The 17,294-nt window shown below is 39.4% G+C and overlaps 1 protein-coding gene across 14 annotated transcripts in view; it reads right to left on the bottom strand.

The window, feature by feature from the left end:
- The window catches only part of TBC1D31 (TBC1 domain family member 31), a 96,047-nt gene that overhangs the window by 65,195 nt on the left and 13,558 nt on the right, over positions 1–17,294 (bottom strand). For 12 of the 14 annotated variants that reach the window (XM_054560852.2, XM_024250535.3, XM_063726275.1 and 9 more), the window contains 4 exon segments: positions 16,778–16,956; positions 7,333–7,484; positions 3,683–3,842; positions 124–324 (listed from right to left, as the gene is read on the bottom strand). In XM_054560852.2, the coding sequence (XP_054416827.2) occupies positions 124–324; positions 3,683–3,842; positions 7,333–7,484; positions 16,778–16,956 (692 nt within the window). 14 annotated transcript variants of the gene reach the window in all.

Genomic DNA, 17,294 nt, shown 5'->3' with positions numbered 1-17,294 from the left:
TATATCCACAAAAATGGATAAGTTCCAGGTAAGTTAGAAATAGTAGCATAAAGATTTTATTCTTGATGATATAATATGTAAGTGTTTATAAAAAGCTGATGTTTATTACTTCATCATACACACCTTATTTATTTCTTGTGTTAAAGCCTGAACTGAATATATGTTTAGACTTCCATCTTCCATAATAGATGCAATGTACCGTCCATGTGGGCTAATTGCTGATGAGCTAATTCCTTCATTGAGGCTCCCAATCTCAAAGAGAAGTTTACAAGTCTGTATATTGATAAATCTCATAATACCATCTTGACTTAGTACTCCAAGAACCTAAGAGAGAAAAAATATAAATTCCTAAAAACATGTGATAGTCAATGTCTGAAAGTCATACTATATACATGTCTTTACATGTATGCAACATTTGTGTATGTACGTGTGTATATGTGTGTGTGTGTGTGTGTGTGTATATAAATATATATATTTTGAGAGGGACACCTAGAGGAAATTCTATTCTCAGTGAGATATTATATGTTTTATTATTATTATTATTTTGAGATGGAATTTTACTCTTGTTGCCCAGGCTGGAGTGCAGTGGCGTGATCTCCACTCACTGCAGCCTCCGCTCCCTAGGTTCAAGCAATTCTCCAGCCTCATCCTGCCAAGTAGCTGGGATTACAGGCATGTGTCACCACGCCCGGCTAATTTTTGTATTTTTAGTGGGGATGGGGTTTCACCATGTTGATCAGGCTGCTCTCGAACTCCTGATGTCAGGTGATCTACCTGCCTCGGCCTCCCAAAGTGCTGGGATTACAGGCATGAGCCACCGCACCTGGCCTGATATTATAAAAGTTGTGATTTTAAAATCACAACTTATGGCTCATGTTGATTATGCCCTGGCTCTAATCAGAACCAGCAGGTAACCTATCATGGTAGACTATGGAAAGGTGCCCTAAGAATCTTCCCTTCCCACAGGCAGATCATGCCCACTGACGACATATACAGGGGACAGAGAGGATTAGACAATGATATAATTTGAATGTGTCTCTCCAACAGCAAATATTGGAAACTTGCTCAATGCAACAGTGTTGGCAGATAGGGCCTAATGAGAGGTGATTAGGGCATGAGGGCTCTGCCCTCATGAAAAGATTAATGCTGTTATTGTGGGAGTGCGTTTGGTATAAAAGGATGGGTTTGGCTCCCTCTTGTCTCCTCCCATTCCTCCCACCCTTTCTCACCCATATGAGGCCTTCTAATATATTATGACAGAGAACAAAGGCCTTCAAAAGATGGCAACCTCTAGATCTTGGACTTCCCAGCCTCCAGAACTGTGAGAAATAAACTTACATTGTTTATAAATTACCCAGTCTGTGGCATTCCAATACAGAAGCACAAAACAGACTAAGACAGACAGTTCCTAACTTTTGCCGCCACACTGGCTATCAGAAACAAGGAGGGTGGAGGGTTTGCCTTCCTGTACCCTTTCCATAGCTAATCAAAGCTAACATCAGCCCTGCTGCCCTCACACAAAGGCTCCCCACTGTCTGCCTGTTTTCAGCAAATATTTTAAGTAACATTTGGAGAATGGAGAGTTTGTGAGTTGCAAGGGTAGTGGAGGGGTAGGAGGGAAGCTAGTCTTTTAAGGGGAGAGAAAAGTTTAAATTTTAACTCATAATTTCAAAAATTAAAAACATGTAATAAAGGCCGGGCATGGTGGCTCACACTTGTAATCCCAGCACTTTGGGAGGCCGACACGGGCAGATCACGAGGTCAGGAGATCAAGACCATCCTGGCTAACATGGTGAAACCCCGTCACTACTAAAAAATACAAAAAATTAGCCGGGTGTGGTGGCGGGCGCCTGTAGTCCCAGCTACTCAGGAGGCTGAGGCGGGAGAATGGCGTGAACCCGGGAGGCGGAGCTTGCTTGCAGTGAGCCGAGATCGTGCCACTGCTCTCCAGCCTGGGTGACAGAGCAAGACTCCGTCTCAAAACCAAAAACCAAAAACCAAAACAAAACAAAAAAAACATGTAATAAAAAAGTTTAAGCAAATAAACCCCCATGCTGCCTTGTCTAAGTGCAGGTTCTCTTCCCAGTGGCAGTGGCTGGTAGGTGATGCCACCATGTGATTGCTTGAAATGCTGATGTCACTTATCATGGTAAAAGGCAGTTTGGAGGGGACACTCTATAAAGTTCTCCTGTTGGTTGGCTTGTAGGAAACAAAGCCCCTCATCTGCAGTTGATGCAACTCCTCTGGAAGTCAATTGGGCAAGATCTACTCAAATTACAGATGCACATAACCTTTATGCCACTATTTCAACTCTGGGATTTTATCCTACAAAGAGGATGTGTGAAATGACACTTGCGAAAAGTCATTCAGTGAGCATTATTTGTAACAGAAAATGACTAAAAATAGGTTAACTGCCAATAGAAGACTGGTTTAAAAAATAAACTGCAACACTATGCAGCTGTGAAAAAGAAAGAAGTTCTGCACTGATATAGAACAATTTCCAACTTAAGAATAAAAGGTAGACTGGGTGCAGTGGCTCACACCTATAATCCCAGCACTTTGGGAGGCTGAGGCGGGTGGATCACTTGAGGTCAGGAGTTTGAGACCAGCCTGGCCAATATGGTGAAACCCTGTCTCTACTAAACATACAAAAATTAGCTGGGCGTGGTGGTTCATGCATGTACTCCCGGCTTCTTGGGAGGCTGAGGCAGGAGAATCACTTGAGCCTGGGAGGCGGAGGTTGCAATGAGCCGAGATTGCACCACTGCACTCCAGCCTGGGAGACAGAGCTAGACTCCATTTCAAAACAACAACAAAAAAACTGGAAGAATAGAAGGTGCAAGGCTGTATAAAACAATGGGAAAAACAAAACACTATATATAACAACAGTGGATATGGGGGGAGGTGAACAACTAGACAAATGGTAGAAAGGCGTAACAGACTTCCTACTGTATGCTGTTTTATGTTTTCAACCATGTGAATATATTACCTAATCAAAAATGTAAGTAAAATGGACATGATATATACATACATGCATATGTATACATATATATGTAAAACATATATCTAATCTGTTAAAATACAAGATCCATGACAGTCTATTCAAAATAAGAAAGTTAAGATTTGACAGAACTCAAGTCTTAAAGAGGAATAAGCGAAGGGGTATGGAGGAAGAAGCACTTTGTAAACTAAGGAAAGATACCAATAAAAACATGTTTCACAGGAGTGAGCAACCAGTTAGGATAAATAAAATAACAACACAATGAAAACATTTTAGTTCTAGGCCAATCTTTAATCCTTACAATTAACAGGAATGTTGATGAGTCAGTGTTTCTTGTCGTTAGTGTTATAATCTGTAAGATGGGGAGAATATCTTTCCTGCCAATGCTAAAGAATTAAGGATCAAATGAAAAATAGCATGCTAAAGCACACTGCAAACCATAAAGTGCAATATAAATTTACAGTATGTTGATTTTACAAAAACAGCAAATTGCCAATAGTATAAAGAATACAAGATTTTGAAATTTTTTTCAATCCTAGACTCTTCACAAAAATAACATATTTGTAATTTCAAACTCTTGTAACAGCCAGGGTGTAAATTAAATAAATAAGAGCTAATATAGTTCAGAGACGGATGCGTTCTTTCTCAAAAAGTACAGTGCCCTACATTTATGTTACTAACCTGATTAGAACCAGCATCAAAACTATCAGGAAGAAATTCTAGATGGCGAATGGCTCGAACTTTAGTGGGCATCTGGATAATTCTAAAGAGCTGCCTAGCTTCCAAGCACCACAAATGAAGATGATTTGACTTGCCTCCAGCAGCCAGGATTCGGCCATCTCTATATAAACAAAAAAGTGAGAAAGAAAAACACGTTCAATATTTTGTAGCAGCACTGTCCGACAGAACTTTCCATGATGACAGAAATGTGCTGTCTATGCTATCCAATATGGTCACACTAGTCCCATGTGATTACCAAGCACCTGAAATGTGGCTAATGATAATGAGGACCTTATTTTTTAATTTTATTTAATGTGTATTAATTCAAATACTTGCATGGACAGCTCAGGTTTATAGTACATATTTTTTTACCTACTGTGCTAAGGCACCAGTTTACCAAACATTTGTTTAATGACCTGATTCTGGGTTTTTTACATAACACTTATATTTTATAGCATAATCTCAAAGTCACTTATCACTATCCAACTTTCTATATTTCACATACAGCTATATAGAATTGGTGGTACATGGCTATATGAAAAAAACAAAACAGCTCAAACTTTTTTCCTGCTCAAAGAAAGCTACCTTAATAAGATACAAAAAGAGTAAGTTGTTTTGACTTGCAAGGCCATTGCTCATCATTCAACAAGAACTTGTAAAGGACTTATGAATTTTTAAAAAGTGTGATAATACTATGGTTATGTTTCAGGTGTCTGCTATAAGCCAGGTATGGTCCCAGAAGCCAGGGACACAGTCAGTTGAGGCTGCACAAGTCAAATAATCCTGCTCTTACAGGACTTTTGGTCTAGAGGAAGGCAAACAAATAAATGAACTTGATCTCAGCGGGTGATAAGTTCTATATAGAACTATAAAATAAGGTGATGAAAGCTGGGAAAGGAGGAAGATCTGCTACCTGAATGACACAAATAGGCCAGTCATGGGATGATTTGGAGGAAGAATTCTATCCTGATCAGTATTCCAGACTGGCTGGTACAAAAGTGCTGAAAAAGCAATAAGGTTAGTATATAAGGAAAAGTAAGTAAGAGGTCATACTCAAGTGCATTGCCATATGAAAGTATACTGCTATACTTGGATGTGGCTAGAGCAGACTAAGGAAGGAAATGAGATGAAGCGAGGGAGGCCTAGGCCAGATGACAGAAGGCCTTGGGGGAAATGAGGGGTCGGGGGTTGGATTTTACTCTAAGTGATGAAGGAGGTTAAATAGGAAAGTGACATGATCTGACTTACTGATTTATAAAAACCACTTTATCTGCTGTGCAGAGAATGACTATAGGAAATGAGATTGAAAACAGGGAGAACAAATAAGAAGGCTATTACAGTAGCCTAAAAGAGGCTAGGGTAGCTTGGATTAGGGTAATACCCACAGCAATGAATAAAAACAAATTGACCGATTTGCTATATAGTTTGGTTGAGTTGATGGGATTTACTGACGACTTAGAAGAACAGGGTGAGAAAAGAGAGGAATTAACATCTATTTTGTAACTCTTTCCCCTGACTAGAAACAATGGTCGGCCCAGTCAAAATGAGAACCCCCGGCATCCAGATTAGGGTCTTGAATTACCATTTCCCAAAAAAGAACCCAGACTCTTTAAAGAAATGGCTAATTCCAGGGTTAGGGCAGGAATTGTACAAGGTAAGCTTGGAACATCTTGTCATACCAGAAAGCATAAAAGCTATCACAGGCAACTGCAGTTGTAGTAAAAGGATGTCAAAGAGCCACAGCGAAAAGAGGATCCTATTAGTCAAAGATGAGAGAATTGGAACATCTGTAAGAACGACAGCTGCAATGTATTAAAACATGTCAACTACTCTAAGCCTATGAGTTTACAAAGATTCAAGATAAAAAACTTCATTGGCCACTTTTGAAAGATGCTAATAAACCAATTCATTACTTCGAAAACTAGTTTAAGAAAAAAGAGGGGGAAATTAAGCATTTATCCTGCCTTTCCAACTGTACATCAAAATAACCAAAGGGTTGATGAGAGGAAGTTTCTTTCTATAGAAGGTTATTCACTAATAAGTGAAGAAGAAATGAGAGAATTAGAACAGCAGCATTTTGCTAACTTCTTAGGCAGTACTAGATCTAGGGAATGATCACCAACGGCTACTGAGATCACAAAAGAAAACTGTTCTATGTTGTTCCTGACGAAAGTACACAAACCACCTATAATGTCTTCTTGTCCTTGAATCAGATCAAGCCTCCAGTTTTTAGAAAATACAGGTATAACCAGTATACAGGAAAAATACAGATAACAGAGGATCATATTAAACAATACCACATGAAGACAAGAGCAAAATCCAGAATATAGAAAGCTCTAAAGGAGAAATGACCAGTTATTTAATGAATAAACTATAAGGAAAAAAAAAGACGAATATATCAACAAAATACAATCTGTGAACCTTGTTTTGCTTCTTATTCAAACAAATAAATCATAAAAACCAGTTATTAGACAAATCAAGGATGTTTGAACAATAACTAGATATATGACAATATTAAGACATTCTTATTAATTTTTAAAAAGTGTGATAATAGGTCAGGCGCAGTGGCTCACGCCTGTAATCCCAGCACTTTGGGAGGCCAAGGCGGGCGGATCACCTGAGGTCAGGAGTTCGAGACCAGCCTGGCCAACATGGTGAAACCCCGTCTCTACTAAAAATACAAAAATTAGCCGGGCGTGGTGGCAAGCACCTGTAATCTCAGCTACTCGGGAGGCTGAGGCAGAAGAATTGCTTGAAGCTGGGAGGCGGAGGTTGCAGTGAGCTGAGATCGTGCCATTGCACTCCAGCCTGGGGGACAAGAATGACACTTTGTCTCATAAATAAATAAAGTGTGATAATACTATGGTTATATTTCCAAAAGGGCCCTTATCTTTCAGAGATAAACTGAAATATTTATGGATAAAATGATATGCTTAGGTTTTGCTTCAAACAATGCATTAGAGAAGTAGGCGAAGTTATTGATAAAAATAGAAATGGCCAGGTACGGTGGCTCATGCCTGTAATCCCAGCACTCTGGGAGGCCGAGGTGGGCAGATCACAAGGTCAGGAGTTCGAGACCAGCCTGACCAACATGATGAAACCCTGTCTCTACTAAAAATACAAAAATTAGCCGGTATGGTGGCACGTGCCTATAATCCCAGCTACTCAGGAGGCTGAGGCAGGAGAATCGCGTGAACCCGGGAGACAGAGGTTGCAGTGAGCCGAGATCGTGCCACTACACTCCAGCCTGGGTGACAGAGTGATACTCCATTTAAAAAAAAAAAAAAAGAAATGGCCATTCGTTGATGATTATTGTAGCTTATGGAAATATTTAGTGGTTCTGATGGAGGAAAGGCTGGTATAAATAAAACAACATACACACACACACAAAACAAAAAAAAGAAGAAATTCTTAGGGGTTCATGTATTTTTCTATTTTTGTGTATATTTGACATTTTGCAAAATAAAAAGTTAGCAGATCATATCTAAATTTGAAGGTAACTTTTTCTAATATGACAAAAAGATACTGAATAAAAACTAAACGAAAATTTGTAATTTTTTACCGGAAATTAAATTTCTTAAATATTCCTAGTGTCTTAAAATGCACATTACCTGGTCACAGCAAACACTTTGTATAATATACTAGAGCTTTCAGGTGGAGCTGGCAATTGATATTTGCAAAAAAGTGTGTCACATTCCCAGGCAAAAATGGAATTATCTTTAAAACAGCTGAGGATGGTATTACTTAATGGTAGAAAGAAAACCTAAGGAGGAATAGAGAAAGTTAGTTTTCACATATGGTTCACATAGTACTCTAAATTTAAAATTATACAAGTCGTCTATTTTTCTTTATTAAAACATTATTTTCTTAAGCTGGAGAAAAATACATTTCTAATATATGACAAGGAGTAATACTGATTATTTCATAAATTATTATTAACTAAAAAAAAAAACCCTTCAAACGAAAACTAGGTATACTATAAAGACTAGGCAAGTCACAAAATTCTAAATGACAGTTTAAAAAATTTCACCTAATATTATTAAAGAGTTAAATGAAAACAAGATATAATTTTGAGTATCAATTTTACTTTAAAAATAAAGCACATTGGTCAGGTGTGGTGGCTCACATCTGTAATCCCAGCATTTTGGGAGGCCGAAGCGGGCGGATCACTTGAGGACATGAGTTCGAGACCAGCCTGGCAAACATGGTGAAACCCTATCTCTACGAAAAAATACAAAAATTAGGCCGGGCGCGGTGACTCACACCTGTAATCCCAGCACTTTGGGAGGCCAAGGCGGGTGGATCACCTGAGGTCAGGAGTTTGAGACTAGCCTGACCAACAAGGTGAAACCTCGTCTCTACTAAAAATACAAAAATTACTCAGACATGGTGGCAGGCATCTGTAGTCCCCGCTACTTGGGAGGCTGAGACAGGAGAATTGTTTGAACCTGGGAGGTGGAGGTTGCAGTGAGCCAAGATCCTGCCACCGCACTTTCACCTGGGTGAGGGAGTGAGCCTTCGTCTCAAAAAAAAAAAAATTAGCCGGGCGCGTGCCTATGGTCCCAGCTACTCAGGAGGCTGAGGCAGAAGAATCCCTTGAACCTGGGAGGTGGAGGTTGCAGTAAGTCAAGATTGCACCACTGCATTCCAGCCTGGGTGACAGAGCAAGACTCTGTCTTCAAAAAGAAAGCACATATATGCATAGACAAAATGGGGTGTGTGTCTATATATATTACTCCCACAAAATGGAGTGTATGTATTTATTACTCCCAGCGGCAGTGTATGACAGTGCCTTTTCCCTATACTTTCACCAACATTTGATATTTTTTAAACATCTATCAGTAGTTGGTATTTAATATAGTGTTTATATTAGTATATAGTTCTATATATACTATATATATAGTAAAAAAAGTCACTGTCATACACTGCTGCTGGGAGTAAAAATTAAAGATGCTATATGATATGTGTCAACAGCCTTAAAATATATATCTTCCCAAATTAGTCAGTTTGCTTTTAAAAGTTAGTCCTGGCTGGGCGCGGTGGCTCACACCTGTAATCTCAGCACTTTGGGAGGCTGAGGTGGGTGGATCACCTGAGGTCAAGAGTTTGAGACCAGCCTGGCCAACATGGTGAAACCCCATCTCTACTAAAAATACAAAAATTAGCCGGGTGTGGTGACAGATGCCTGTAATCCCAGCTACTCAAGAGGCTGAGGCATGAGAATCACTTGAACCTGGAGGGTGGAGGTTGCAATGAGCTGAGATCGCGCCACTGCACTACAGCCTGGGCGACAAGAGTGAAACTCCATCTCAAGAAAAAAAAGTTAGTCCTTTGGGAATACTGGGCAAAGTGTTTCAAGATAAGTGTTAAGCCATTTTTTTATAAGAGTAAAAAGGTGCCTCCTGTTAATGAATATTTTTATAATTCCAATTTTCCACTATTATAAACAATGCTGCAATAAAAATCTTTATACTTTTCAAAAAAAAAAAGAGTAAAAAGGTGCAAATGCATGTATAATCCTATGTTATTACAGATTCAGTTCATTTAATGGACAACTGAGAGTAAAACTGATAGCAAAGTTGAAAATGTCATGACTTTATTCTCCTAATTTTCATTTTTCTATCACATAAGCATAAACAATGCTTCCTTTTGTTAATGCAAAATTATTAATGGAAATTAACCAATATTTTCTCACAAGTTTCAGTGGCCTCAAATATAATTTTGTGTCTCATCTGTACAACACACACACATATATAATGCACTAGAGAACATACTGGTTAGCAAAAATAATCTACTAAGGATTAATGCCAATAAGACAATAAAAAATATGAACTCAACTACATCAGATATTGACAGATCAGGCAAGGGCCTGATCAAGCTCCTCACTTCTTCCTTGGCTCCCTTTGCTAAAGACAATCTGTGGTAGATCTTTTGCTATCAGATTCACTGTTAGGAAGACTTATAATATGAAGGCCTTACAGATTTCTATAATCTATAATGAATGCATTAAAACACTGTTTCAAAACTGATGTCAAAAAATGACTTAAGAAAATTATTATTATAATTAGCAGGCATTTTTCTGGAAAAGTAATAAAGTTTATTCCTACTGGGAAAAGCAGAAGCTTAAAAGTTAATGAGCATCAACTGCTATTTTAGCAGAATAACTGTGATAGATTATTGCCTACATGATTATTCATTACTAGATTTGTGATTTTAATTGCCATATTTTAATGATTATAAAATTGTTCCTAATGAAGCATGTCATTATTATTTAGATAGTGTCATCTCTTGAGAAACATAAAAACCTTAGGAAAAACTTCAAAACATTAACAAAGTATACTTTTTGGGGGGTTAGGTTCAAGGACGGAGCTGTAGTTTTTCCTTGTAGAACACAAAAATCCTAAGCTTTCCAATTCAGTTTTAGGAGGTAGATGAACTCTTTTCAAGGTTTATTTTATCTTACAATTTATTTATTTATTTATTTATTTATTTATTTATTTTGAGACAGAGTCTTCCCTCTGTCACCCAGGCTGGAGTGCAGTGGCACGATCTTGACTCACTACAACCTCCCAAGCGATCCTCGTGCCTCAGCCGCCCAAGCAGCTGGGACTACGGCATGTGCCAACACGCCCGGCTAATTTTTTGTATATTTTAGTAGAGATGGGGTTTCACTATGTTGGCCAGGCTGGTCTTGTTGGCCAGGCTGGTCTAGAACTCCTGACCTTAAGTGATCCGCCTGCCTTGGCCTCCCAAAGTGCTGGGATTACAGGTGTGAGCCATGGTGCCCAGCCCTTTTTCAAGGTTTAAAGCGTTTAGGATACTAATATTAGCAAGTTAAGGTCAAATGTATTATTTGGCAGAAATTTAGTGAGTGTCCTGGGTACACAGGCTGAATTAAGTTCAGCAAAACACTCTTTATTAGATGTTTTCTGATATCCATCACAAAGCCTTTTCTGATACCTACTGAACCACAGTTATCACAAATCCCAGGGATTCCAAAATCCCTAACTAATGAGCTGAATATCTTACCTCCAAGCATCAACAAAAGAATAAAAATGTACTAATTTGAAGAGGTATAACTGGTTTACCTGAGAAGCAGTAAGGCTTTAGATAAAGACAGGTTTGAATTCAAACTGCAATTCTCTCCTAAACTATGTGATACTGAACAAATTACTTAATATTTCTAGACAAAGTACTTAATATTTCTGAACTTCGGTTTCCCTTCTTGTAAAATGGGGATAATAATATCTCCCCTTTAGGATTAAAGCTTTAAAATATTTAAAATGAAGGTTCATGGAACATACTGAACAACGGGTATCTATTACTATTACTAATAATTACTACTATTACTGCTTACAAAAATCAGTGGAAAGAGGTTAGAGTGGTAGGTTCTTTAAAAACAGTCTGAAATCAAAGTTCCACAGTTCCTTTTCTGAAACCCTTGGGGCCAGCTGTGTTTCAAAATGCCGATTTCCAATTTTAGATAGGTAGTATGATGTATATTCTAAAACATTATGTAGAACTTTAGGAGACCTGGGGCAATGCCCCATACTCAAATATATTAATATTTCAGCCTCATGTCAATTCAGTTCAGATTTTGCTGCCAAATGAATTGAGGTCAGATCGCATTTTGCCACTGAGTTATTTAAATACTTTTGGGTTTCTGAATTGTTAATATAATGTAACTAAAAAATAAATAACAGTTACTCCACAGTTTTGTTTTTTTGAGACAGGAGCTCACTCTGTCGCCCAGGCTGCAGCACAGTGGTGTGATCTTGGTTCACTGCAACCTCTGCCTCCTGGGTTCAAGCGATTCTTATGCCTCAGCCTCTTGAGTAACTGGGACTACAGGCACACGCCAGCACACCAGGCTATTTTTTGTAGGGACAAGGTTTAGCCATGTTGCCCAGGCTGGTCTCAAACTCCTGGGCTCAAGCAATCAGCCTGCGTCTTAAAGTGTTGGGATTACAGGCGTGAGCCCATGTGCCTGGCACCCTACAGCTTAAGCAAATTATCTAACTGCACTGAGATAATCCTATCATAGGCTTGATGGTAACAACCGCAACAGATGCAATTTTACTAAGCACTTACTATACAACCAGCACTGTGTTAACTTTGCATAGATTATCACACTCAATGCTGAAACCAACCCTAAGGGAGGTGTTACAGCTGAGTATTCCTTATGCAAAATGCTTGGAACCAGAAATGTTTTGGATTTTTTTGGACTTTGGAATATTTGCATTATACTCACCAATTGAGTATCCCTAATCCGAAGATCTGAAATCTTAAATGCTCCAATGAGCATTTCCTTTGAGCTTGATATTTGAGTATCATGTTGGCACTCAAAAAGTTTCAAATTTTGGAGCATTTGGGATTTCAGATTTTCAAATTGGGAATCCTCAACCTGTATTGTTTACTATTTTTTCCCACACATAAGATAAATAACTTGTCAAAAATGTTTAACATGAATCTCCTCAAACCTTTAGACTTAATGTCTAGTTTACAGAAAATGCAGGTGAAAGACAGACAAGTTAAACAATAATGAAGGAACAGAAAAAACAACTCCAGAATGTGGGGCATTTTCTAAGATAACTGGTCTGATCTCTCCAGAAAATTAATGTCATGAGAAAAAAAGTAGAAGACTGTGTTAGATTAAAAGAGCCATCAAAAATGAAATCCATAACAAAAGACCCAAAGCAAGTTACTGAACGGTCGCATGTGCAATCAAAACAAATAAATACATAAAAGTTCTATTTAAAATATAGAATCAGAATCTGTAATAAAAATATGAGTTTAGTAAGAATTTGGTAAGAATTAACGTTTTTAGGGGCACATGTTCTCAGGCTCTCCTGAGGGCTGTGTCACGGGAAAAAATTTTTTTAAAAAACTAACGTTTTACTTTAATATTAAGGTTACAGTTATTTCCTGTTGTCAACTGAAGTGGCCATCACCTGGCCCATCTCTAGTCTTTGTACAGCCCAGGAGTTAAGAATGGTCACTTTTTTTTTTGAGATGGGTCTCACTGTGTTGCCCATCTTGGTCTTGAATTCTGGGGCTCAGGGGATTCTCCCACCTCAGCTTCCAGAGTAGCTGGGTACCTGGCTTTAAATGGTTACATTCTGAATGGTTATATAATTTTGCTCTTAAACTGCAAAGTCAAAAATATTTACTGGCCCTTTAAGAAAAATTTGCTGATAACTTAAACTATAGTGTATTTTATTTTATTTGAGATAGAGTCTTGCTCTGTTGCCCACGCTGGAGTGCAATGGTGCAATCTCGGCTTACTGCAACCTCTGTTTCCTGGGTTCAAGTGATTCTCCTGCCTCAGTCTCCCCAGTAGCTGGGAATATAGGCATGTGCCACCACGCCCAGCTAATCTTTGCATTTTTAGTAGAGATGAGGTTTCACCATGTTGGCCAGGCTGTTCTTGAACTCCTGACCTCAGGTGATCCACCTGCCTCGGACTCCCAAAGTGCTGGAATTACAGGCGTGAGCCACCGTACCCGGTCCTGTTTTATTATTTTAGAGCAATTTACTATATGCACACATCATACTATACATAGATTTTCACATTTAATTTTATTCTTATAGCACTAACATTAAGATACTTAGGCACACATCACACTATACATACATTTTCCACAGTCCTAATTTTTAAACTAAAATGTCTAAATGTCCAAGCAAGGTTTGCGTTGACAACTATTCAGCGTATACTCATTTTAATTTCATAGTAAAAAGAACAGATGGTTTTTGTGTCATGTGTCATTGTTTCATAACTCTGTTTCCATGTGGGTTCAACTCCCAATGTTCTCTTCTTTGGAACTTAAAATTCAAAATGTAAGTACTAAAGCAATTAAAGAAGAAAAGACCTACTAAGACATTTGGCCTAAATCCCTAATGAATAAGCTGGCACAACTTTTATCTCTTTTTAATTATTAAAAGCACATTAAAGAACTCTGGGATTTCCATGGAGACTACAAAGTAAATTTTTGGTTGACATGCATTGCTAGCTGTTCATGTTAATAACCTAGAAATTAAAAACAGTACTGCATGTATAATATAACCTGAAGCAAAATAATTAATCACACAAGAGACTCAGATACTCCTGAAAATAATATTTAGCTAATGAAATAGAAAGAAAAAAAACCTGAAAACCAAAAGACGGTGGGCGTTAAGGAGACGGCCTTCCTTGGACTAAAACAACCTAGCAATGCCACATTTGAAGTGGCTTTGAGGAATAGGGCCTGTGTGCTCATTTGAATAAAATCAGCCAAACAGAAAGCTTTGAAGAGGAAAGACCTATAATTCCATCTTCCTCTGACTTCTCCACTTCTAACATTTTGAACACCAAAGCCTGGCACAGAACAGGTGCCCAGGCTGGGCGTGGTGGCTCACACCTGTAATCCCAGCACTTTGGGAGACCAGGCGAGTGGATCACTTGAGGCCAGGAGTTTGAGACCAGCCTGGCTAACATGGCGAAACCCCGTCTCTAATAAAAATACAAAAATTAGCTGGCTGTCGTGGCGCACGACTGTAATCCCAGGTACTCAGGGGGCTGAGGCACGAGAATTGCTTGAATCTGGGAGGCAGAAGTTGTAGTGAGCTGAGATCGTGCCACTGCACTCCAGCCTGGGTGCCAGAGCCAGATTCCATTGCAAAGGAAAAAAAAAAAAAAAGAACAGGGAGGAAGAAGGAAGGGGAGAGAGGGAGGGAGAATCGGTGATGTGGACAAAGTAGCATGACACAAAGTGCCAGCTCCCTTAGGGTGGAAGTCACAGACAGACCCCTAGAGCTGAAGAGATATGACAGGCTTGGATATGGGGGCTTGGAGGAGGAAGAGTGACCGGGGCACTGAAAAAGGGTGGGACAGCCAAAAGCTCCTTGACTCCATCCCAGGATTTGGGAGGCCTGACTCTGCAGAAAGGCTTCAATCTGGCTTCACACCCTGCCAGCTCTGGCACTTGCAGCCGCCAGTGCTTCCAGTCTCCAGACCCCTGTGTCTTTGTGTTTGGGGAACAATAAACACTGCCTACTTCATTGAGGCAGTGTCAGGACTGAGTTGAGATAATGTATGGAAAGTTCTTAATACAATGCCTGAAGCATAGTAAACGCTTCAGTAGCTATTATTACAATTGAAGAAAGGGTGAGATTTGACTAGGTGGAGAGAATGGGAAGGTTATTGGGTGTGGTAAGGAGGGAGGAGGGGGTAGCAGTGTGGAAACCCTGTGAAAGAGACCAGTTTGGATGTCATATAGGAAATCACGGGAGATGACAGCCAGGGGACATAAAGGACAAAATAACAATGGGAACTACTATATAAGGGCCTGGCACTCTGCCAAGCCCTTGACATGAATTATTTATTTTATCTCATTTTCTTACCAGCCCTGGTAAGGTGTTACCACAGACCCATTTTCCTGCTCAGGAAACGGAAGCCCAGAGAGGTTGGTTATGTGCCTTGTCTGTTAAAAGAAATGATAGAACCAAACTGGGGCATTTGTGGGGCTCAGAACAAGAGTACAACTGGAGGCCCATATACCATATGTTTCTACATAGTTGGAAAAAAACAAAAGAAATGGATTTTTAAAAGGTGGTATATTTATACAATGGAATTCTAAACAGCAATAAGAAAGAACAAATTACTAATAAATATAATATGGATGGATCTCAAAAATATTATGCTGAGTGGGGCTGGGCGCAGTGGCTCACGCCTGTAATCCCAGCACTTTGGGAGGCCGAGGCGGGCGGATCACCAGGTCAGGAGATCAAGACCATCCTGGCTAACAACAAAAAAAATTAGCCGGGCGTGATGGCGGGTGCCTCTAGTCCCAGCTACTTGGGAGGCTGAGTCAGGAGAATAGTGTGAACCTGGGAGGCAGAGCTTGCAGTGAGCCGAGATCACCCCACTGCACTCCAGCCTGGGCAACAGAGCAAGACTCCGTCTCAAACAAACAAACAAACAAACGAACAAACAAACAAACAAACATTATGCTGAGTGAAAAAAGCCTTACATAAACTATTATTGTATAGTTCTATTTATATGAAATTTTAGAATAGGCAACACTAATCCATGGTGGGAAAACGTAAGAGTGGTGGTCACCCAGGGAGGGAGATGATGGAATTTTCTGGGATAATGGTAATGCTACATCTGCACAGGTTACACAGGTGTGTGTATTTTTCAAATTTAACAAATGAATACTTAAGACTTACATATTTCATTATATATAAATTTTACATCAACAAATATTGACCCCTAGTCAATTAAGTACAGGCTTAAGTATTCACAGGGAAGTAGGCTGATGACCGAAACATCACACACACACAGCTGGGCACGGTGGCTCATGCCTGTAATCCCAGCACTTTGGGAGGCCGAGGCAAGAGGATTGCTTGAGCCCAGTAGTTTGAGACCAGCCTGGCCAACATGATGAAACCCTGTCTCTACTAAAAATACAAAAATTAGCTGGGCATGGTGGTACATGCCTGTAGTCCCAGCTACTTGGGAGGCTAAGGCAGGAGAATCGCTTGAACCTGGAAGGCAGAGGTTACAGTAAATTGAGATCACGCCGCTGCACTCCAGCCTAGGTGACAGAGCGAGATTCTGTCTCAAAAAAAAAACAACAAAAAAGAAAGATGGATAGACCCATAAGAGAGTATCGCACCATGTAAAGCCGAGTAAAGGATAGCACAGTAACGTGTTAACGGTAGAATCTAGATGCTGCATATACACGTGTTCAAAAATTCTCGCAAATCTACTGCATGTTTCAAATTTTTCGTAAAAAAATGTCAGAGGGTTAAAAATGAAAACAAAACCAATCACCTAAATAACTTTTGCCTTAGGACAGTTGAAGTTACACAGCCATAATTTTAGAAAAGAGCTCACTAAGTCATAAATTTTAGCTGTAGGCAACATCTTTGTGTTGGCCACTTTGCTTTGCTTGTTGCTGAGTTACAGAGCTACAAGGACAAAGTGAATCATTACTCTTATATCATCTATACATCCTGTTGACCAAGAAATTAGCCCGAGAAGCACAACAGGCCAAGATGTCCCCCTTCACTGACCTTCTGTATACCCACAGACTGGCGAATATTCAGCTTCCTTTTTCTCTGAAAGGTATCCAAGTCCCATAATTGTGCTGTATCAGAAGAAGTGGTGATGGCATATTTCCCTGATGCATGCACAGAGATCGAAAATACTGATGACTCATGTCCTCTCATCCAGCTAACTAGCTCCTTGGTGACTGTGGTAAAAAGTAAAATTGTTACCCAGGTAAAACACTGTACGTCCAGAAATAACACTACATATAAACACCATAGATGAACTGATCCAATGGGTGGTTAGGTATTATATGAGGCACCTCCATTAATATCCACAAAAATGGAAGCCTGTGGCTAGTTGATAAAGTATATGACGGGGACATGTTAGCAACATCTCATTCATGTAGGAGACAAGGCTGACAAAGACTTTGATGAAGAATAATGATGAAGAAAAATTGATGCTAGTGAGTTTGGGCTTTCTCTTGAGGGTAATTTTATGTAAAAGAGTACCATATCTAGTCTGTGTTTTAGAAAGAGCACT

Source organism: Pongo abelii, chromosome 7 (assembly GCF_028885655.2).
Source record: "Pongo abelii isolate AG06213 chromosome 7, NHGRI_mPonAbe1-v2.0_pri, whole genome shotgun sequence".
Classification (NCBI taxonomy): Eukaryota; Metazoa; Chordata; class Mammalia; order Primates; family Hominidae; genus Pongo; species Pongo abelii.
The sequence above is the reverse complement of the archived record's forward strand: the minus strand, read 5'-3'. Positions and strand labels throughout refer to the sequence as shown.